Raw genomic sequence first — 23,021 nt, 5'->3', positions numbered from 1 at the left:
TTTCCCTTGGGCCTGATCTGGATTGCCCCCATGACTGCTATTGACTCAAAACAACAATGTCAAGGAGGCAATCCTAACCCTAATCCTAGCTTCTGGCCCCCACACAGAGACACACAGACACACTACTGCCAGTAAAGGGTGTTCCAGAAGAGTGGTGCAGAAGGGAGCTGGCCATGCAGACTCTTGGAGATGAGCCCAGTTTGGGCACCTGTGCTAGGATAGCTTGGAGCTGGCGCAGCAAGAAAATGCTGAAAATCCACCTCCTGGCTTGTTTGACGTGGTAGTCTGTACCGCCTGGCATTAGCTCTCCAAGGTTTTGGCCACTGTTGTCCAACCCTAACTGAAGACACTGCAGAGTCAACCTGGAACATCCTGCCTGCAAAGTGTGCCCTTCACTACGGAGCTGCAGCCCTGCCAAGACGGCTTGCACTTCCAGAGGCACCCCTTGAGTGGATTTTTAGTCACCTAGGGAGGCTTAAAAAAAAAAGTTTACAGATGCATCCAGTGAGTTCCCTGTGAACAAATTCACACTGCCTAATAATAATAATAATAATAATTTATTATGTGTACCCCGCCCATCTGGCTGGGCTTCCCCAGCCACTCTGGGCAGCTTCCAACAAAGATTAAAAATACATTAAAATGTCACACATTAAAAACTTCCCTGAACAGGACTGCCTTCAGATGTCTTCTAAATGTCAGGTAGTTGTTTATCTCTTTGACATCTGATGGGAGGGCGCTCCACAGGTTGGGCGCCACCACCGAAAAGGCCCTCTGCCTGGTTCCCTGTAGCTTTGCTTCTCGCAGTGAGGGAACTGCCAGAAGGCCCTCGGCGCTGGACCTCAGTGTCCGGGCGGAACGATGGGGGTGGAGACGCTCCTTCAGATATACTGGGCCGAGAGAGCTTGATTCACTTCACCAAGCAAGCTGTTCAGCTCTCCTCCAGAAGACGAGAGGAAGTATCTTATACCGATTCAGACCACTCACATTCCATTGTGCTTGCTGTGGTCTGCACAGACTGGCAGCAGCTTCCCAAGGTTTCAGCTGGGAGTCCCCCCCCCCCAGCGTTGCCTTTTATTACCTTCATATCTCACCTTTCCACCAAAGGAGCTCACGTGCCATCCATGGTTCTTCCCTCCCCCCTTTTGTCCTCACAACAACCCTGTGAGGTAGGTTAGGCTGAGGGAGAATACTGGGCCCAAGGTCACCCAGTGAGCTTCATGGTTGAGTGGGGATCATAACCCAGGTCTCCCAAGTCCAGCACTCAAAGCACTGTCTCACACTAGCTCTCCTTGCAGAGTTTTCAGGATTGAATCCAGTACCTTTTGCATCAACAGCATGCGTTTTATTACTGAGCAACAGCTCTTGTGGTATTTGCAAGACTGGAAATGATCCACAGAGACAGAAGGAACAAAACTCAGCAGTGTGCTCCTACAAAACTACAGTGGTACCTCAGTTTACGAACTTAATCCATTCTGGAAGTCCGTTCTTAAACCGAAACTGTTCTTAAACTAAGGCGCACTTTCCCTAATGATGCCTCCTGCCGCCGGTGCCCTTCCACCATTCAGATTCCGTTCGTAGACCAAGGTAGAGTTCACAAACCGGACACTACTTCCGGTTTTGCAGAGTTTGTAAACTGAATCATTCATAAACAGGACTGTTCTGAAACTGAGGTACCACTGTATATACAAAGCTGGCATCTAGGAGAATCACCACAGAATGGGAAGACGTGGCTACAGTATTGGGAAGGAACAGTGGCGTAGCGTGGGGGGTGCAGGGGGGGCCGGCCGCACCGGGCGCAACATCTGGGAGTTAGGGTTAGGGGGCGCAAATCCACGGGTTAGGGGGCGCAAATTACTTGCCTTGCCCCGGGTGCTGACAACCCACGCTATGCCACTGGGAAGGAAGGCATGCTGAGGATGGCTTTCCCTGGAGAAAAGTCGGAACAGCCAAGGAGAAGGAACCTGCAGGACCAAGACGGTATAAACAGCAGGCCAGAGGCGACTGGTGATGACCACTGAGGCTGGTGGCATAGAGAGGGCAGGACAGCAGATATTTGGCAGACCCAGAGTAGCGATGGGTGGCAGAGCATTGCATGGCTACAGTCCTCTTCACATTCACATGAGACTAAGCCCCACAGAACGCAGTGGCCAAGCAGGCTTGGATGAGGCTCTGTTATCAGCTGCCCACATCCTTTTCTTCAGAAAGTACACAAAAACCACACACAGCCATATTAACAAGCGTCATCCAAGTAATCAGTAAAAGAAAAAGAAAAAAACCCCACTGAACATGGAGTTTTATTTTGAATAAAGATGCTTTGGGTTGGGCCTTAGGTTAACATTTTTCAGGCCACAGTTCTAAACCAAAAGACAACAAGGTATGCATCATCATACAAATATGTTATATTTTGGAAAGTTGCCTGTCTGCTCACTATTCATTTGGACGCCTCTTAAGAATTGTAACCAAATTTTGCACGATGGTTCCTGAGATCAAGGAGCAGGTTTTAATTTATGTTTGGACACCATTGGACACCATTTTGAATCAGCGTGATGTACTGATCCATTTCAGAACTTCCCTGAAGTTAACCACTAATTTTAACCACGGCACTGCTATTTTTCAGTGTCATAGATTTTCCAAGTGGCGCAAGGTACAAGGCTGCTAGTGGGTTATAAAAAATCAGACATTGCTTTACAAAGTGTAGTACGAGTCTACCTCTATGTTTTATTTGTGCGGGGGTTTGGTATCAGCATCCAAGGCAAAAGATTCAATCCTTTCTATTTTCTATTTCTACTGGATAGCAATAAATCCATTTTATGTTGAGAATCATAGAATCATAGACTTGGAAGAGACCACAAGGGCCATCGGGTCCAACCCCCTGCCAAGCAGGAAACACCATCATTATCCTTGCTGATAATTAAATGATCCAGTTGTTGCATTCTAATTTCTGTGGCTTGTAGTAACCAGCGTTACTCCCATTGAAATTAATGGACATGGCTAATGTAGCTTAATGAATTCAGTGGGTCTACTCTAAGTATAACAGAGTTGAACACAACCTTGCATTTGTATCTCGCAGTTGATCAAGTAGGACACTAGATCATCAGTCTACTCTTCCCTCCATAGTCTGACTCTCATAGGTTCCCACCCATCCCAAATCGGCCATCTCACTATTGCAGAGGTTTAGTACAGGTAAAAACAAAGGCTGATCAGTGCTCTGTTAACTTGATCATTTTTATCGTGAAAATCGTTTTACATGAAAGATTACAATATTCAATATAACATAGCCTATGGTGGTTGTTGTTGTTGTTGCTGTGCTGTTTGAATGAGCCTAGAATTACACACTGGATATTCTGTCGCTGTTTCTTGGTGCAATGAGCGAGCATTCGGGAATGGACCACGGGAAAAATTGTTTTAGGGCTGGATATTCTGTCGCTGTTTCTTGGTGCAATGAGCGAGCATTCGGGAATAGACCACGGGAAAAATTGTTTTAGGGCTGGCGTTGGTGGTGGTCTCACATGAAGTGGAACGCAACTGTTGCTTATGCAGCCAGCTCTGGAGTAACAGAGCCTGCCTTTCTTCACCATTGAGGAAGGCTTTTAATTCCAGATGTTAGAATGTCAGTGTTTGTTACTGTAAATGAAGTTACGCTGATTAGTTACAGCACAAAAGCTAAAGTACCTTCCTCTGCTCGGATCACGACTCTTAATAACGATGATGGGGGAGGGGCGTTCTCCATGAATTTGCCTCTCTTATATACATCTCTACACAAGTGACCACAGTTTTCCATTGGGAAAACTCCTACTTTTTTAAAAAAAATATATGGTAAATAAATCTGAGTGAACAATGTTCGCAGGCCAAAACAGGGGGCAGGATTTCTGTTTCCATGCGAATGAATGTTTCCTGCTCAACGTCACATTTTCGTAATAAGCTTGTGGTTTTTTTACAGCATAACTTTCTTTGAAATTTTCCTGTTGGTGAATAAAGTCTCTCTCTCTCTTTTTTAATTAAGCAAGCCCAGGTGGTAGATCCACACAGCAAACACATTTTTCCAACCTTTATTATGCCTCGTTAGAATTCTCTCCTTTAAAAGGATTTCTAATTATATTGTCTAATAAAACTAAACCTTGGAGATCATTTGCATATTATATGAAGAAATCTCATACAACAAACTCACAGTGGATTCAATTAACATAATAGCTAATTATATATCCCATCAGCCTTTTGAGTAGTTCGGCATTCATGTTTCTCCTCTTCTAGCCTAGAGCAAAGGGGAAGGGGGAACGGGGCTTTTGGAGTTCTCACTTTTAAATATTGACTCTTAATAAATATCGGAAATGATTGGAATACTTTTGTCAATTATAAAGCTTGTGATTAAATGACATGAAACACTTTTTTAAAACACTTGTTTCCAAATTCCTGGAATCCCACTCCTCCACACAGTTAAGTCACTAACTTCTGAACGCTTGTTAGAAGTGAACTTACTCATATACATGGGTGGTTGAACATACGTAAACATGCTTGCATAATTCATACATACTGCAACACTGGCGGAGGAAGAGGAAGGCGGGAGAGAAAAAGAGAGAGAGAAAGAGGATGGCTTTCACATGGAAAATACTTGATTGGCACTCTGGATTTTGGAAGATGTCCATCTGCAGCCGTTACATTTTTATTTTTCTTATCCCATGCCCACAACCCAATTGCATTCTTGGCTGGTTATGGTCTCTATCAAGGCACAAATTTACAACGAGATTAGCAGAGACATAGTAATGAACTGGCTCATGAGCTTCCTTGTAATTGACTGTTATGAAGGTGTCATCTCTGCAGCCTGTAATGAATTCTCCATCGTGGGGCTTAAAATTGGCTAAAATATTCTGGAACTGATTTGCCTCTCTATGTGCACATGACCATGTGTGTTGTAGCAGATATTAACTTTCTCTCTCTCACTCACTCACTCACTCACTCACTCGCTTTCAGCATTTTGAAATATTGGAAAGATCAGCTTACTCCCCCCCCCCCCAATGTCAGACATGCTTTGAATGATCAGCAGCACTGTGGGATTTTCAAAAAAAAAAAATCTGGAAAAAGCTTAGAGAAGTCCATGCAGTGCTAAAATTTGCACAAACAACAAAAACCAACGGGGGTTAGAGGGATTTTGGTGGGGGGATATACCATCTTGTTGTTTTGCAATAAATAAATAAATGATAAGCTAAAAGTTTGATACAAAGTAAGATGCCTTTCTCTTGTTACAATGATGGCTGCCTTGTTATTCATATTTTAATGAGCTTACTATCTCTGCGACAGCTTTTTCGGGATGGAGTGAGGCCCACATCTCCGGTGTGACTACAATGGGAGTTGCTTTATTGACAAGTACCATTCAAAATCTTCAGAGTCTCCAAAGAAAGGCTTTCATTTTCTGCCACATGCCTAAATGCTTCCCCCCTTTTTATTATTGAGGCAATTTTAAAGCATCCTTAACTTTGGAGGGGGGGGGCGGAAAGGATGTTGCACTGGTAGTGGCCGTGGCTGGGATATATTTGTAGAGAAAGTATATACCTCAGGGAAAGACATTTAGTTGAAATGCAAATTGCTGTTGCTTACTAATCAAACCTGGTTAGTTAAAGAACTGGCAAAAATCGTACCTATTTCATTTGTGGGATTTATGGGGTGTGTGTGTGTGTGTGTGTGTGTGTGTGTGTGTTGTATATTTTTATATAATAATAGCACCCACATCTGTGTGGAAGGGTGATTCAATCTCCCAACAGTTCTGGAGGGGGGGGTAAGGAAACTAGTCTCACACTGAGTGAACTCTGTTCATTTCAGAAAGGGGTGGGAAGTGGTTTGAGAAAATGAAATGTTTGTAGTAACTGTGATCAGCCACTGTGGCAATCCTACTTCTTATCATTATTACTTTGCTAAATATAAAAAGAGCATATTGAAATGCACATGAAATCCATGAGTCCTTCATTGGTTTCAGTTTGAAATCTCACACAGCATCCGATAGGCTTGATCTGAATCAAATTCTACATAAGTTGTATGCTGCAAGTACAAGATAAATACTTATGTCTCTGAGCCAGTCTCACTGTGTATGGCAACATCTGCACACACAGGCAATGGGGGTAACCGAGCTGATTGTTTCATCTGTTATCATATTTGCTGTAAACTTGGTTTTAAAAATGTTATGTCATAAGAAGTACATTCCAATGTCATAGGGCACAGATCAGCACATGGCTAAGCATACTTAACTGTCACTGGTGTCAATGGGACAGAAATATGCTTATGCTCGCATTGAGTTGTTGACTTTCATATTTTCCGAAATTCTAATTTGTATATCTCCAGTCCGAATCCCCTCGCAGTCCATTGTGGCATTTGCTGCTTATCTGAGGCGTGTTTTTGGTACTTCATTGGGTTGGATTTAACCAACTGAGGAATAGAGGAATATCTTCTGAAATAACTTTTTCCACCACTTCAAGCTTCGCAAAATACCCATCCTGCTGTTACGAAAATGCTACAGATCATTTTTCAATCAGTCTGCTGAGATAGAACTTGTGTATAATTCTTCCTGTCATATTTAATTGTCCTGCATTTTTATTTAGGCTTGAAAACTAACTATGCCCCAAAGTTAGTTTCATATCCTACGTCCTATTTTGAATGATGCCCTTTGCTCATAATCCTACACAGAGTTAAACAAGCACTGAAAGCAATGACCTGGAGCACTCTTAACCCTGTATGAGACTGTAGCCATGGCAGCTGTATGATGGTATAGTTGCGTCAGAGATCATAAAAACTCCCTGAACTTTAACACTCATCATGTGCTACTTTTGGTCAAATCCTTAGGCTCTGTAATAAGTTTTAGGCAAAGTTGTATCTTGGAAAATGAAGACATTGCAGATTTCCAAAAGATGTGAAAGTAGCAGAAGAAAAGAAAAGCAGACAAGCAACTCCTTGTTTTATTATATCCATCTTGATTCTAAACATAATAAAGGAAGCTCCATTGAAATAAATGGAAATTACTTCCAAATAATGTCAGCGCATTTGACTTTCTAACCCCCCAAGCCATAAGCGGGGGCGGTGGGGGAGCAGTGTTGCTGAATTGCATATTCCACTTAATCTTTTGAGAACCATGCTGCTTGGTCACTGTTTATGTGCAAGTGTTTGTTTGTGTGTGAGAGAGGGAATAAGAGAGGAAGAGAGAGAGGAAGTATAATTCCATGTGTGCGGAGAACCGCATTTGGGATAATCTGCTTAATTTACGAATTGGCCTTCAATATGGCGCTTGAAAATTTGCATCCAACATTTGCAAGAGGATAAAACCCACATCATTTACCTTTTTTGTTGCTCCCAGTTTCCATAAAAAAAAAGTTTAGATTCCAAATGCAAAACGAGGCTGAGGCTGAAGGAGAACGTCTCATAAAAGGGCCCAGTTTAAGAAGCACAAGAGGTGGGGAGAGCAGGGGGAGGAGGAACCCTAAGCTTTAATTTTAATTCTTCTGCCTTTATTTATCTGATTTGTAGCCAGATGGTGGTGAAGCAAGGAACTCCTTTGTGTAAACGGAGCACACATATGAAAGTGCTTCTGTAATGTAATCATTGAGACCGGAAGGCTTCATACCGCGCCTGAAAAGAGACAATGGAGACTGGATATATCAACATTGCAGAAATCGAGTTCATTTGTGATTCAGTCCCTTTGACTATGGTTGTCATGATAACTTCCTACTTTGATCAGTAGAGGGTGGAGAGGGGGGGAGAAAGATCTTCTAAAGGCCCAAGGATGCAGCCCTGTTGTTTACTGTGCACTTGGCTTCAATTCACGCCCCCTTCCGGAAGAAGCAACAGGGATAGGCGCATCTTGCACCTTGACCTGTCTAGACGGGAGAGAAGTTTTTTGTCCCGGTTTCCAGGGATGAGGGCTGCTCTTTGACCTCTGCAGCACTAGCTGTTGAGACCCTCGCTAAGTATGTAGGTAGCGTCTAAATGTTTTCCCCCTCCGAATTCTTGCTTAATTCTGAAGGAAGAGGCATGGGCGAAGACATGGGCCAGCTGCTGGAAAATAAAGCTCGTAACAGTAGAATCTGGGAGAAGCTAAATTTTGTAAGCGGTTATTTTCTTTCTGCAAACCCCTGGGAGGCATTAAACAGCTGCATCTGAGTTGACGAACAGCAAGTAAGACAGACCAACTGAAGGACTTTGGGGGGGGGGGTATGGAGAGGGAGAGAGACCTTTTAGAAACTGCTCCCGTTCAAGAAGCAAAGCTGATTCCAACAAGAAATCTTTCAAGGGTACGTGGGCCATGGAAACGTGGGCCATGGAAAGATGATTTTTCTCTTTTGATTTGCTGAGTCTTATACATCTTCTTTTAATAGCAAAATGTGCTTGCAAATCTAAAAGCTTATAATAGCACATTAGTCTATAAGGAACGCTTTATGAGAACTAGATGTTTAATTTTTTTTTTTGCAAGTGTCATCATAGATTCAGCTGACATTTTTAATTATGTGTGTAATATAATATGGGTCAACAATTATGCAGATATGGAGATCTGCTGACATTGCTCTGTTTCCTTGACCTGTGTAAGAGCCCTGTGCTTGTAGCATTTTGCCTTTGTGATTTTTGGAAATTTCAGTGTATACAGATATATATATATAGAGAGAGAGAGAGAGATGTAATTTTCTCCTTCCCTTTAGGTTGCTTTTACAAAGTCAGAGACCTTCTTAACGGACGTTTTGGAAAAGATATGTGATCGGATGAACGACTATCAACTTCAAGACGACCCAGTCACTAACAAAAAGATATTCAAGAGATATGCTCCTAGGAAAGATGAGCCAATCTACGCAGAATATAAAAAATACTTTTTTTATTCTGACGCTTATAAGCCCTTGAAATATGCGGTAAGACAACATAATAAACTGGTGACATTTCGGGCTGAATTGCTATTAGCATAATGTTTGATATTGTATATTAAATCACTTCACTCAACGTAAAGCCAGGGCTTTGATAATGCTACGCTATTTCTGTAGGCTTTTTAGTACTTTGTAATTTATAACAACAAATGGTATGGCATGGTCTAGAGATGCAAAATCATGACACACAGCACCTGTGTTGTATAGATAGATGCTGTTGACTCCATTTCTGTGTAATTGGTTGTTTAAACTAGAATATTTTTTTAAAAAAATGTATATCATCTGCTTTACTGGCAATTATTTTTCAGTGGTATAGATCAATACTATATTGCGGCTCTGTTTTTTTAAGAAGTAGGCAACTGTGATGGTAGGGTAACAATCCAAATTAATTATAATGTAATTTCAAATCTTTATTTGCTATTCAGAGAGGGAAAGGTCACGTCTCCGCCTCTCTTTTCCTTGGGCCTTGTCGACGGGGTCCACATATATACTGAGGGCCTAGAGTGTGTTGGAGCAAGAGGGAAGGTCCTAAGATGGCCTAGCGCCTAGTTGTTCGCTTGTGAAAGAGCACATAATTTTTTCCTGTACTGGGCATCATTGTACATTAGAGAATGCTCACTGTTCTCCTTTGTTTTTAAAGTATTTAAAGCAAAGTGGTGGCAGCGGCGGGAAGCAGGAACTTCAATCCAAAACTTAGCATGTGGAAGTAAAACTCATTGTTGTCAAAGGAATTTGCTTATAAGTACCAATGTCTTTAGGTCTGGGGTGCATGTGCAATTGTAGTAGCTACACTAATGTGAATCCAGAAATATGATTTGTGGTCCAATTGAATTGCTCTTGTTTCCTGTGACAAGCTGAAGCAAATTATTGGATTTTAAGATCCTGTGTTTAAATTAATGTGCTAAAACTTTACCCCCCTGTCCCCGTTATGGCGTATTCCGACTCTAACGTTTGGCGCTGGGTAAGAGTTGGCCATCCTCCACAGTCGATGTTTGATCCTGATTAAACCCATTTGTTGTTGTTATAAAAGTGCATACAATGGGGTTCTTTCCGCTTTTGCCACAACCCGTTTTGGAGTTTGGGGGTAAGAGGCATTTACACCTGTAAGTTTCAGACAAAATGGCCGAAACTGCCTAGCACCCGAAGAGATTTTTCAAGCACAGCGCCCTTGTCACTTTTGTACCATTTTGCAAAACATTAGCCTTCTGCTAAAATGGAAAACCGTGTGCGCAAATATATGTGTGTGCATATGTGTGTGCATCTATACAAACACACACATGTACGCACCCATGGCGAGAATGCGGATATAATCATTTTTTTTAATAAATATACATTTAATTTAAACCAGTTGTATCGCCATTAAAGCAGCCTGCATTATGAGGAAACAATTACAGTAAAATAGAATCCTTAACAAAATATCATTATGCAAAGCATTATTTTCTTTCTTTTTTCTTTTTTAAATAAGCATATATTGAAATTCAATATAACTGTTAATTATATGGGGGGGAATAGAACAATTGATCAAGGTGCTGCACAAGCAAACAATCCCAGTCTTTGTGAGGCGGTTCTTCCTTTTTCTGCTCTGTGTAAATGGTCTTGTTTAGTTCTTTGCTGGAGAGCTGCTCTTTTTCTCCCTTTCAGTGCGAAACTATCATAGAACAGTATGAAGATGAAATATACTCACTTATCGCCCAGGAGGCAGACTTTCTGGCTGACAAGCTGTGCATTGAAAAATCAGGTACTGTGTCTGATGTAACATGTGCTGCTCTCTCTCAACAGCAACTCCCCCCCACCTCCCCTCCCCTCCCCCCAGTCGGGTGCAGCAAAAGCACTTGGGGAGGGGGGGAATGTTCTGTAGATGGAAGAGGCACGGACATTGCACTTCCGTGAACTGGGGGCAGAAAGTGGGATCCTCTAAATAGACTGAAAATCTGCTCATAAATTCTGTCATGCCACCCATTTTTAAAACGCTAAGCGCATGTGCTACGAATTTTCGTCAAGTATTACAAGTGCCAGGTTTTTTCCGTAGACATATATATGTGTATATGTGTGTGCATGCGTATGTAATAAATAGACAATCAGGTGTGTGTGTGTGTGTGTGTGTGTGTGTAAATAGAACCACATCTTGCATCACAACATATTCCTTACATACAACGCTTGAGGTTGCCATTGTGAGCCAGTTGAGGCCAATGGCCCCAGATTTTAATGGTGCTGGGATGCACCCAGATTTTATCTTTAGCAGTTGTTTCCTTTTGTGATATGCTGGGAGTGGGGGGCGGGCAGTGGAATAGGAGCGAGAACAAATAAACATTGCAACGCTTCCAAAAGTATTTTGGTAGGCCGCGTGCCCTTAAGCAGTTTCAAGATTGATTCCTGCTCAAATCACATTTTGTGGACTTCCTTACCCCCACCCCACCCCCCAAAAAAGAATTGGTACTTTTGCTTCATCCTTTAAATAGCAAATGCGTGGTTCTGTAGAGTGATCCAGAAGTTTCTAACTGAAATAATGCCGAGATAAATTATTCCCTGTTAGGAATATTCATTCATGTTTGTCATGCATCTACCTTGCTTTTAGTTTTACATATTAATATTTAAGACCAAGAAGGCCATTCTGCTTAATCCATTTCGGTCAAATTCTAAATAGATTTAGACCAGGCTTCACGAACCTGGTGCCCTCCAGGACTCATGGGTGTTGTAGTCCAAAACATCTGGAGGGCAGCAGGTTGGGAAAGGTGACATAGACCATCGCCTTTGGATAAAAACATTTTAGGAATAAAGGGTGAGTGAAAGAGTATGGGTGGAAATGTACATCTAACAATCACTACTACAATATTTAATAGGCTTTTAAGGTTCAAAATAACTATTATTAATTTCCAAAATAAGGGATATTAAATGTTAAACATTGGTGGAACTTAGGAAGTGTCCATAGAAGTTTATTTTATGTTTTTAAGTATAATATGTAGGAGGACTGGAAAAGTGTAACTGTTAAAAAGCCTCCATTGCGACATCCGCAGATAAATCATTTAAAAACAAAGTATTCCAAGATGTTTCTTTTGATCAGGGCATCATCTATATTGCTTTTCTTAAAATATTAGAAAAGGCAAAGATTGAAGGTAGTTTTCAGAACTCTGCATGCACTTCCCATAGTCTGTTATTTTCCCAGCCCCAAACTATATGGAGGCAAAGAGAAAAGGGCATTGAAGAGTAAGGAAAAACTGGGTGAACGATCTGAGCAGATTTTCTCCGACTCACTGATCTAACTCTCAAACTTGCCCGTAGTTTTAGGGCGAAGTAATTTGCTGTCACACTGAAGCCAAAAGCTTGTTGAAAGTTGTGTGTAATGAATTCTGTTTCCTGGGACAACTGGCAAAGTAAGATTTTGCTTATGAAAACCCACGCCAAAGTAGGTTAGTAAATCTGCAGCCTGTGCACAATTACACAGGTGTCAGTCCTATTGAACATAGTAAGATTTACTTCCAAGAAAACTTGCACCAGGTTAGGCATTGGGTTAGTTAGTCTTTCGTCTTCTTTCTTGTCTCTCCTGGCTAATTTCATAAATCACAGCCTCCTTGGTCAGTTATATGTATATGCATATGTATATGTATATGTATACACACTTTTATTTCATTTTAATAAAAGTGTACAAAGTTACCCTCGGCATTCTGATTTCCTTAAAAGAACCCCAGGGAAACTGACTTGCCTCATGAGAACTTGGGTTTGCTATCATCACACTCAACGGGACTCATTTCCACATAATCCTGTTTAGAATTGTGGCTTTAGATTGCGATTCAAAGCAGGCTTACTTAGAAGCAATTTCTTCTGAAATCAATGGGTCTTCAAAGAAGGCACATTTGGGACTGTGACAAAATACAACCAACGCCAGAAGGGAAAGGGGCAGGCCTTCACACCGGCTGGAGGGATTCAAACATTTGGGTCTCACGGAACTAAATAACTATCAGAGGTGTTTTCTTAAATAAATATATAAGAACAGCAGCGGTAGTTTTGCTGTTTTTGCCTGGACGTGGCTGGAGAGGAAACAAGAAAATAGAGTGCAAGAATAGAGCAGTCCTTGTGCCTGACCTTGTAAAATCTCACAGGACTACAAACATGGCAGACATGCTAAAGAGAAACTCCACAAAATGCAAGGGAGAAAGGAAAGCAGCCAGCCACACTATCTGACTCCCGTTTCCATATGGGGAAGGAGAAAAAGAAGTTTGACATTAAAGAGAGCATCCAAACACATTTCTAGAGAAAAACGTTTAGTTTTAAAGAAAGAAAGAAAATAAGAGAAGCCATGGCATTCAGCTTTCAGATTAATTCAGATCTACAACACTATCAATGGAGGGAGATAAAACTGCTTAGCTTTAGGGAAGCCAGAAGCATCTCAACTTAGCTTCTCGTAGGGAGGGAATCTGATTCCAAATTGGCAGGAGAATCACATCTGGCAATCAGAGAAGTATAAAAGTAAAGTTCCCCAGGAATCACTGCGCAGAGGCACCACATAGACCGGGCTAAGTGGCAAAATATGGGGAAATCCTTGTTTATGCTTTCTCCCAGCTCTATTATCACATTACAACTTTGTTATACATTTGTTTTGATGTTGGCAGCCATTCCGATCTGCTTGCAGCTTGTGTAGGGGTATATACTCAAGAAACTGTTTTCAATGTGTACAGAGCTTTGTGAAAGATGAGCGCTTTCAGTCAACCAAATGGCCCACAAAAAGACTTTGCCCATGGCAGTTCATGGGGCTGTAAATTTCACTGGAAAATACAAAATACAGAAAGACAGTGCAGAAATATTTTGAAGTGTTGCACAAAGCAAAATTCAGAGAATATGATGTTATTTCGAGGGGCTCATAGGAACGATAGCTTGTGCTATTGCTGTGTTATCTTTTCCATTGTATGAATGGAAAATATTCAGGGTCCTCAGTCTTGTTGCAAGGGGTGAAGAGGGAAATTTCACAGACTCCCTAAGAATTTGTCCAGCTGATGCTACCAATATGTCAGATTCAAGAAACATTTGCTGTAAAGATATACTGGCATTTCTTTGCATGTTTACATGACATTTGTGTTCCTTGTTGACTAAAGAGCAAAAAAACCACACACTTTTAATGATGTGTGTTAAAATGATGAAACTGTTTGATATAGACAACCGTGGATCAGTTATCTGTCAAAAGTTTTCTTTGATCTTACTCAAAATCTCTATACTACACTTTTCACAGACAGGGAATTAAAAAGAATGAAACACACAATGTGTGTTCTTTTTCCTCCTTTGGTCTGCCTTTACTTTCTGCTTAAGCAACTGGGAGCTGTTTCTCAGATTAATACTTTTTTTTCCTTTTTTCGTAAGCTGGAAGCTGAGATTTGCCACGGGACCAATGATCTTATAGGACCTTATGATCTTATCTTGCAATGAGTAGTTGTCCCTTTATGTATCACAGTCTAGAGGATTTTGGGAAGGCGGTGGATGGAAGGGCATGGATTTACGTAAACGACAACCTTTGTCATATCCTTGCTTTCCTGTTTACCCCTTTACAGGGAGCCAAGCTAATTACACTGTTTATTGCAATTCAAATTAGGAGACTGGCCAAGGATATTCTCTAGGTTAAGGTATGGACTTTCATCAGTAGATTTACCACGGCAATATTATACACTACTCTAGATTTCAATTGCCCCCCAAAGTTATCATTAAGGTAACATAGAGACTTCCGTTGTAATAATCGCCTTCACATGCTCATAGCTCTGCAAAATTATTCTCTTTGGCTGGAGTTTTCCATTCTCATCCCAAAGGTGAATATATTTATGTATGTAGAAAGCTTGAGCAGAAACCATTCATGCATTTTTGAATTGCACAAGGGTAGAAAATACATCCATTCTGCTACAAAAGCTGGATGTTTCCACTCCCCCTCTCTCTACCTCATTCCAACATGTCTATTATTCCTCTAACAGCAGAGCTTTGAAAGTTGATGCTTTCCAGGTGACTAGTCCTCACTGAGAGTTGCTCTTCAGGATGATTTGCCAAGTCCAAAGCAGTACAACAGAGTTCTAAATAATACAGCTCTGTTTTTGTACCTGAATTATGTTAGCGTTTCCGCTGCACTGTAATATTCTTTGGGACCGGAAAATAAAGAAGATGTAGTCACTTCATGGGTGTAATTTTTTAATGAAACTTTACGGAGTTTCATAATTATCTCCCCTCACCTTTCGGAAAACAGTTTGGAAATGGCCAGGAAATAAATACAGTGTTTAATTATAGTCCTGTTGTATGGTAGGGTTCTGCAAACTCAAGCTTTGCAGGAACAAACATTACGGTCCTACTTGAAAGACCTTAGTAGAGCAACAAATCCATTGTAATTGGTCTCATTTCTTTTCTTTTGAACTGGTAACCATTCACTTATTGTGTGACACTGAAATTTCTAATTTGAGTTCTTACAGGGGAAATTTGCTTGCTTCAGTAAACCAAACTTACCCACTGTAGTTCGCTGGAGGACCTGTTGCCAAGTAACCTAGGCCCAGTTTTCTTGTCAAATAATAGGCTTAGAACTCCATCTTAACTATATTTACTCAGAAGTAAAGGCCCAGATTACAATAGGACATATTCTAAATAATTAGGTTCACAGTGCAACTCTATACATGCCTACTCAGAAGCAAGCCCCGTTGAGTTCAGTGGGACCGATACCCAGAATCTCTCAATTCTGGTTTTGCTTTCCTTTTTCCAGTCTTACGTTCAGATCTTTATATTTCCATATCAGTTTGCAATTTTTAAAAAAGTTCTCATGAAAATTCATCAGTGAATTTCTCCTAATATGCACATTGTGCAAAGAACTTTACCCTAATATAATGCACGTTTATACATTATTTTCACTGTATGCATTTTTATGCACATTTTGCCCTAGTATATGCATTTTTGTACACATGACTTAGCTGGACAGTTGCATCTCAAAATTCAGAGAAGTGCAAATTTCGAGGAATGGCTATGTTTCGATTATTGTATTATTGTTATTTTTTTGAACCTGAGATTTAGGCAGGTTCACCTTTAAATGTGAACCAAAAAGAATCTCTTTCCCTATCCCAGGTAAGTGTGTCTAGGATTGCAGCCATAATTTTTTGATAACTTTGATATGTCCACATCTAGAAAACTCTTCATTTCCTAAGCTTGGAGTATCTTCTTGATATGTATTTCAAGGCAATTATTTTCCTTGAAGAAGTTTGTGCAGTGGGAAAACACATAGTGGGACAATGCTGTAGAGTTTATAACGGCGTGAGGGAAATCCACCTCAAATAAGGATTGCATCATCAAATTAAAAGAGTTTTTTGATACATCCCTTCACCTGCTGTTTGCTCACAGCTCAAAACTTCCAGAGAGCTACACACCTTTAGAAGTAGTTTATTTATTAATATACCCATAACAAAAGTAAAAAGGTTGTGAAGATTTGCCAACATGAATCAATCAATATAGAAACCGGGTTGCTCTGTTTTATGGCGCCATGCCAAATCAGGCAAAAAGATCAGTCTGCTATCAAAGTAACATTGACAGATTTCTATGATACCTATAACCTGCCATTGTTCTTTGATCGAAATGTATGTCAAGATTTAGCATATTCTACATAGTTGTAACCCTGGTGAGCAATTTATTGCATAGTCGTGGCCAAGAGATTATGCAGCATGAAAAAAAATGAGAAAGTTCTGTAATTGTAAGAGAATCAAATTGTTGAATACTTTAATGACACGGAACATTGTCCTTTCTTGTTCAGGTCTTTGTCCAAACCCCGAGGTGCATGGTGAGCTCTAGAACAACTGGAGTCTGCTGCTGTTACAGATGAAGAACGTCAAGTGAAATATCTCTACAATTTCTGCCTTACATTAACCCTTATCTTTGTTTATGGTGGGTTGTTGTGGTTTTTTTTTAAAAAAAAGACATCCACCTTGATACTGATAATTTAAAGTTGCCATCGGCACCAATTATTGAGGACACTGGACTGGGACTAGAATGGTCAGTGGTGAAAATTATTGCCAAGACTGTTGTGTCAGTCATGCTCTTTTTCAAGAACCCCAATGCCTGGTAGTAAGAGAATTTGTTAGCTCACTGGTAGAATGGTAACTCTTGCTTAGCAGAAGATGGCCACGTGGATTGAAGCAAAATTATGGTGTTGTGTATTGTTAATCTCTTGTTTTAGCTGGGGTAGTTTTACCAAGTCATTGTGAATATATGAACCAGTTTTAATGATGATGATGATGATGTTCAGGGCTTATCTTAGACTGCTAATGACACTGGTGTTGTCACACTGAAGTCAACAGAACTGTGCCAGTTTAAGTAAATGTCAACTGGTTCCTGTCAACTCTTTGGCAGAAGCTTTCTCAACATACCATCCTTTAGAAGTGATCTGATTTAAAGAAACTTACTTTGTTTAGTAGAAACCATTGACAGCATTTTGGGTGCTCTAGGTGTTGGAAGAGATCACTGAGCAAAAAGTCTATCAAATAGCAGAATCTCTTGTTTAGGGATAGAATCCAGCCAGCCCATAAGGCTTCTGTTCCTTGCACTCAAAACAAATGATGAAAAGGCGGAATTTAATGTGATCACCGTAAATTGCAATCAGATTGTAAAGAGGTTGTTTCAAAATGGGGAAATATCAGTGTGCCCCTGACGCTTCTTACACCAGTAAACAGCGTCTAATAATTTTCTTTGATTGGATGGTATTTTATTACTAACTTGCACAATATGTTTGTTTATGATTTTCAACACTTTATAATGATAAAAGCCTCTCTCATTCAGTAATTGTTACTTATAGCTGCTCTCAAACTTTTTTTTCACTTTTTGGTAAATTCTTACTGAAGTTTGTTCTACTCATGGATCAAACCACATGCTGGCCTCCCTTAGTTTTAAATAGAAGAGTTAGTGTGCAAAAATATTGTCTATATTTTGAAATATGAGGTTTTGAAGTATAAAGTTTCCCACACTGAAAAAATAACTTCCAAAAATATATATTGTGTACAGTTTTGTTTTGAGGCCACTGGAAAGTCAATCAAAATCCATTCCCTATAAACTTAGTAGATAGTTGATAAAGGGATTTAAAAGAAAATGGCCATCCCTAAAACAGTGCGTACTTAAAAGGAAACAGCTCGGCATTTAAATTTTAGTAAGGGAGATGTATAAAATGTCACACTGTAGTAAGATGAAAAACTTATATATTCCCAGCTTAAACATGGTTTATTTCAAGCCATCAACTGTCCTCTCATACTATTACACATTTTCATTGTTTTCAAAATTAATGAGTTCTTTTGAAACCAACAGAACTTAACAACTTTTTTTTTGTTTAGGAGTGGAATGTACATGTTATATCTCAGCCATGGCAGTCTCATGGCAGTGGATATGACCACACTGGCTTACATTCAATTCTGCCTATCTCAGTTTAACTGGATTGTGGAACATCAGAGCCACCAGCCCCAACCCAAAGTCCAATTACTTGGAATTATAATCCATTAAAGTCATTGGAACTTACTTCCAAATAGATAAGTTTAGAATCGGGGAGATTGCCTGTAAACCTCCACCTACATCCACATAAACAGAAATCACTGGGTCCAGAATGGGTACTTAAATATTATTTTTAGCAGCATGTTTTATCAACAAGATTTTCCTCAGTTTTATATTCATCCTTTGTCTCTGTTGAGCAGTAACAGTCTATTGTCTACCTCAGCAAATGACATTAAATTTCTTTCTTTCATTTAAATAATACATTTTATCTAATTAGTATGGTTTCTAGTCTGTTGAATAACAAAGGTGAATATACCAGTCAGTTTGAGGACTTTCATTTTGACATGAAACTATTATGCTTAGCAAACACCCCAAATATGAAGATGAAACAGAGAGGTTTCCAGTTGGCTTCATTTAGACAAATAGAGCTGGAAACTCCATCCCTATTCATGGTGGATGGAAAATTAAATGGAAAGGGTCAAATTGCTTCCTTCACACTTCATGGAATCCTATTGATTTTTAGGGCAAAGATAAGGAAAGAACTTACCCAAAATCTATACTTTATATATATTAAAAGGGGTCATAATCAACTTCAAATCTCATCAGTTTATTTTAATTAGTGAGAAGTGGTCTCAGTATCCCAATTAGTTTGGGGAATGGTGAAATCATATATATACCCTCTCAAAGAGAAGAAAAGAAAAATAGGTCCGATGTTTGCATGCGCTATTCAGATGCCAAGGGAAAGATTCAGGGTTGTATGCAAGGCCAGTCATATTCCATGTAGACCCATCATAATTAATTGACATTACTAACTTACACACATTAATTTCAGTGGGTATACTTTGAGTAAAATTTAGTTGGAAAAACCCCTCTATGGAAAAATCCAGTATATATGACTGCACATCAAAAGTCCTTTCAGACTTTCTGGTACAAAGTTAACCAATTGACAGTGTAAGCACTTCAAAACACTACTTTTTCCTCCTATTTCCATCTGTTCTAGTAATCGTCAACATTTCAGTTACAGCTGTCAGTAAAACTGTATCTGACTGAAGTATTTTTGTTTGTGTTTTCTTGAATGCCTACTTTTAGCACTTTGACACTGGGTTTATGCTTCGTTTATTGAGTAAATAATCTTATATGCTATACTGGCACTCTCACAGGATATGGATGGAAATCTAACTGCGCCCGCTTTGCTTTTTGTTGTGTCTCCGGGACCCATATGTTTTCCTGAAGCCAGGCCTCCAGTGACAAGTTGATGCAGTTTTGATTGGGTTAGAAGGCAAAAACTTGTGGGCAGCTCTTTAGAACTGATGGTTGTGTCTTAAAGATAATTTTGTCATGTCCCCTTTTGAAACATTACTAAATGACTTCAATTTTATACGTTGAAGTGCATAAAAGGGCCTTATCACAAACCCATTGATTCAGTCGATGTTACTCCAGCACAGATCTCAGCCAAATTGGTTTGCATAATTTGCAGAGCGATTCTATACAAGTCCACCAAGACCCTTTCAATGGGACTTACTCCGAGGTAAGTGGGCATGTGATGGGAGCCTTGGCATGAGTATAGGCCCACATGTGCCTTAAATAAGGTTGGGACTTTTAAACCAGGTAAATGATGGAGGGACAAAAGAGCACCCAAAAGCTTCCATTGCAACAGCGTGAATATGACACTTAAAAATATTGTTAGATAAATATAGAGTTAGAAAATAGCTCGGTGCTTAACGATAATCAGTGCCTTTTATTACACTATACAGCACATTATATTTCTACCAAACAACATACCATTAATGGGGGGAGAGAGAGAGAGCTTGGAGGGGGAGTGATTGAAACGCTTGTGCTCTTTGCTTCTCCTCTTGTTGTCAAACATGTTTTCAAAACTGATGGCAGGGTTGACTGAAGCTTGTTTTGTTCGCATCATTTTGCCTTCATGAAGAATCTGGACAAACTGTGTCCCTAATAAGGCTTCTGCATAGAAGAGCTACCAGGTTTCTTTCTGACTAGGGAAGGACAAAAATAAATAGTGTAACCAGTGCTTTGTGTGTGTGTGACGGTACTCGTTGTGTGCTGGCACACAGGGCACTGTTATCAAAATATTAGTACCTTGATAACGCACTTTTTACAAATAAAAGCACTGAGCTTCTGTTTCCATGCGTCTTCAAACTTTGATTGGACGTGCCTAGAGCTTCTAAAAATAATATATATAACTCCATGGCAGAAGTACATCAGGTAGCATTATTACTAGGAGTATCTCAAGAGAAGATTTTTTAAAAAATAAATAAATATGAATGTTTGTTCAGATAGCATTATAGAGAAGTAAATTAAAATCTTGGAGCCATTCGTTTTAAAGCTGCATTAAAGACGTATCAAAATTACTTGGTGAATCTCAGTCATCACTGAATATTGCAGCCCTTTACACAATTCCTTGGAAGCAGACTTGCTTCCATGTCCATATATTTAGGATCAGGGTTATAAGTACACTTATTTGGAAGTAAGTTCCCTTTGTGACAGTTGCAGTTACTCACTTGCAAGTGAATGTTTTCAGGATTGGCTTGCGTAGCGTTCAGTTCCATAAGATGCCATTGCTTTGCGAAAGATTTCTGCTTAATTAGTACTTAAGGGCAATCCACTATAATTATTGCAAACAGGAAGATGGTTTTGAGCTCTGACAGTATTTATTTTACTAATGCATACATATGTGTGTCCATGTAATTCAAGATAATATAATATTTACGTTAGAAAGATGATCTGGGGAAAAAATCAGCTAGTTGTACAAAATATACAAAATACGTGTTGCACGTATTTATAAATTAGAGGTAGCGGTGGATACCACATTTGGCTTTAAAAGAGAATTAAATAAATTCATGGACGATAAGACTATCAACCATTACTAGCTCCACTGTTGGAGGCCATTTGCCTCTGAAGACAATTACTGGAAATTACAAGTGGGTAGAGTACTCTTGTGGATAGGGCTTGCTTGTCGACTTGCCACAGGCGTCTGGTTTGCCACTGTGAGAAAAGATTGCTGGTCTAGATTGGTCTTTGGCCTGATCCACCAGGCCCTTGTTACGTTGTTGTTTTAACAGAACTGTTCAAGGCAAGAGAGGATGATGTAACAAGGGCCTTCATTCTGCTAAACTCAAAGGAGCAGCATGCATTTGCAGCGGCCACATTCCCAGTCTCCGTTTTCCTTCAAAACAAAGATGGCACTAGCGTTAGAATTATACACTTATTTGTTTAATGGTTGATTTCATTTTCCGCATCAGGTCTATAGCGCTCAGGTTGCTGTGACTGATATTATATTTAATGTGGATTGATACTGTTTGCTAGGAATGAGTTGCCACCACTACATATCACTGAGGGACGGATAGTGGAATTGAACCAAGAGTCCCCAATGGAAAAGATCAATACTTTATTTACTAAGATAAGCCCTAAAAACAAGATTGTTCAATAACAAGTCTTTTTTTTCTACTCATATTTGTCTCCCGGTGAGCTCTCTCTCTCTCTCTCATGCACACACACACACACACACACACACACACACACACACATTCAGTGGACCAACATACGATAGGTAGAATATTAACTCATACAGGAGACATCCTGCACGCATTAAGTTCATTGCAAATTAGAGAAGCCGCATCGAAATGTAATGAAATACTATTAATCGCACTTCTTGTGAAATACTCTGTAATTATACTGAACACAACCATATACAGCATGTTTTGTTATGGTAGCTTAACTAGATAATTAGAGCTAAAGTTATTCAGTTGCTGGATATCAAATGTAGATCTCTAACACAACTCTGTCGGGGCTGATATGCTACTGCTGAAGGGTAAACCCAGGCCTGCGTGCGCTTAGGCGTTGAAAAAGAAAAGAAACCTATGTGACAAGGAAGACCGTATCCTGTGCAAAGAAAAACAGGATTCAACATGCACAGCTACCCGGGAGGAAGCCCCGTGGCCCTTACTTCTGAGTAAACAGGTCTCCAGGGTTGCAGAAATCATTCTGCTTCTGGTGATTTTAGATAGGAGAAGGGAGCTGTGTGTGGCACACTGAAGCGGTAGCCCTAAACCCCATTTCAGGCAGTGGGATTTGCTTCCAAGTAAACAGGCATAAGATTGCGCTGAGAAACTCCAGTCCTGACCTTGGAAATACCACAGCTGAGAGTCTCATGTTGCAGAATATTGCAGGGTTTCTGTGTTAGCACAATGGTATCTATACAGTGGTACGTCGGGTTAAGTACTTAATTCGTTCCGGAGGTCCATACTTAACCTGAAACTGTTATTAACCTGAAGCACCACTTTAGCTAATAGGGCCTCCTGCTGCCGCCACACCACCAGAGCACGATTTCTGTTCTCATCCTGAAGCAAAGTTCTTAACCTGAAGCGCTATTTCTGGGTTAGCGGAGTCTGTAACCTGAAGCGTATGTAACCTGAAGCGTATGTAACCCGAGGTACCACTGTATATCTATCCAGGTGCATACAGTGTGTGTGTTTGTGTGCGTGTGTGTGTGCGTGTGTGTGTGTGTGTGTGTGAGAGAGAGAGAGAGAGAGAGAGAGAGAGAGAGAGGGGAAGAGAGAGAGAGAGATCAGTGCCCACAGCAGTGTTTTCTGTGAACCTGTGATGCTGCCCAGAAAGTCACCCATTATGCACTGAACT

At 40.2% G+C, this 23,021-nt stretch overlaps 1 protein-coding gene and 1 long non-coding RNA gene across 7 annotated transcripts in view; one reads left to right on the top strand and one right to left on the bottom strand.

The window, feature by feature from the left end:
- The window catches only part of CNPY1 (canopy FGF signaling regulator 1), a 54,667-nt gene extending 36,456 nt beyond the window's left edge, over positions 1 to 18,211 (top strand). For 2 of the 4 annotated variants that reach the window (XM_083705152.1, XM_083705151.1), the window contains exons 4-6: positions 8,673 to 8,876; positions 10,530 to 10,626; positions 16,642 to 18,211. In XM_083705152.1, coding sequence (XP_083561278.1) covers positions 8,673 to 8,876; positions 10,530 to 10,626; positions 16,642 to 16,679 — 339 coding nt within the window. In that variant the 3' untranslated portion in view covers positions 16,680 to 18,211. Of the gene's footprint in view, positions 1 to 7,823; positions 8,271 to 8,672; positions 8,877 to 10,529; positions 10,627 to 16,641 lie in introns of those variants that run through there. The other 2 variants (XM_083705153.1, XM_083705154.1) reach the window with 2 other exon arrangements.
- Positions 18,212 to 20,085: 1,874 nt separating this feature from the next.
- LOC310828115 overlaps positions 20,086 to 23,021 on the bottom strand; it is a 29,443-nt gene continuing 26,507 nt past the window's right edge. For 2 of the 3 annotated variants that reach the window (XR_014556686.1, XR_014556687.1), the window contains exon 5: positions 20,086 to 20,359. This is a non-coding gene — a long non-coding RNA (uncharacterized lncRNA). Of the gene's footprint in view, positions 20,360 to 21,223; positions 21,550 to 23,021 lie in introns of those variants that run through there. The other variant, XR_014556688.1, reaches the window with a different exon arrangement.

Source organism: Podarcis gaigeae (genome assembly GCF_964106915.1).
Source record: "Podarcis gaigeae genome assembly, chromosome: 12".
NCBI lineage: Eukaryota > Metazoa > Chordata > Lepidosauria > Squamata > Lacertidae > Podarcis > Podarcis gaigeae.
The sequence above is the reverse complement of the archived record's forward strand: the minus strand, read 5'-3'. Positions and strand labels throughout refer to the sequence as shown.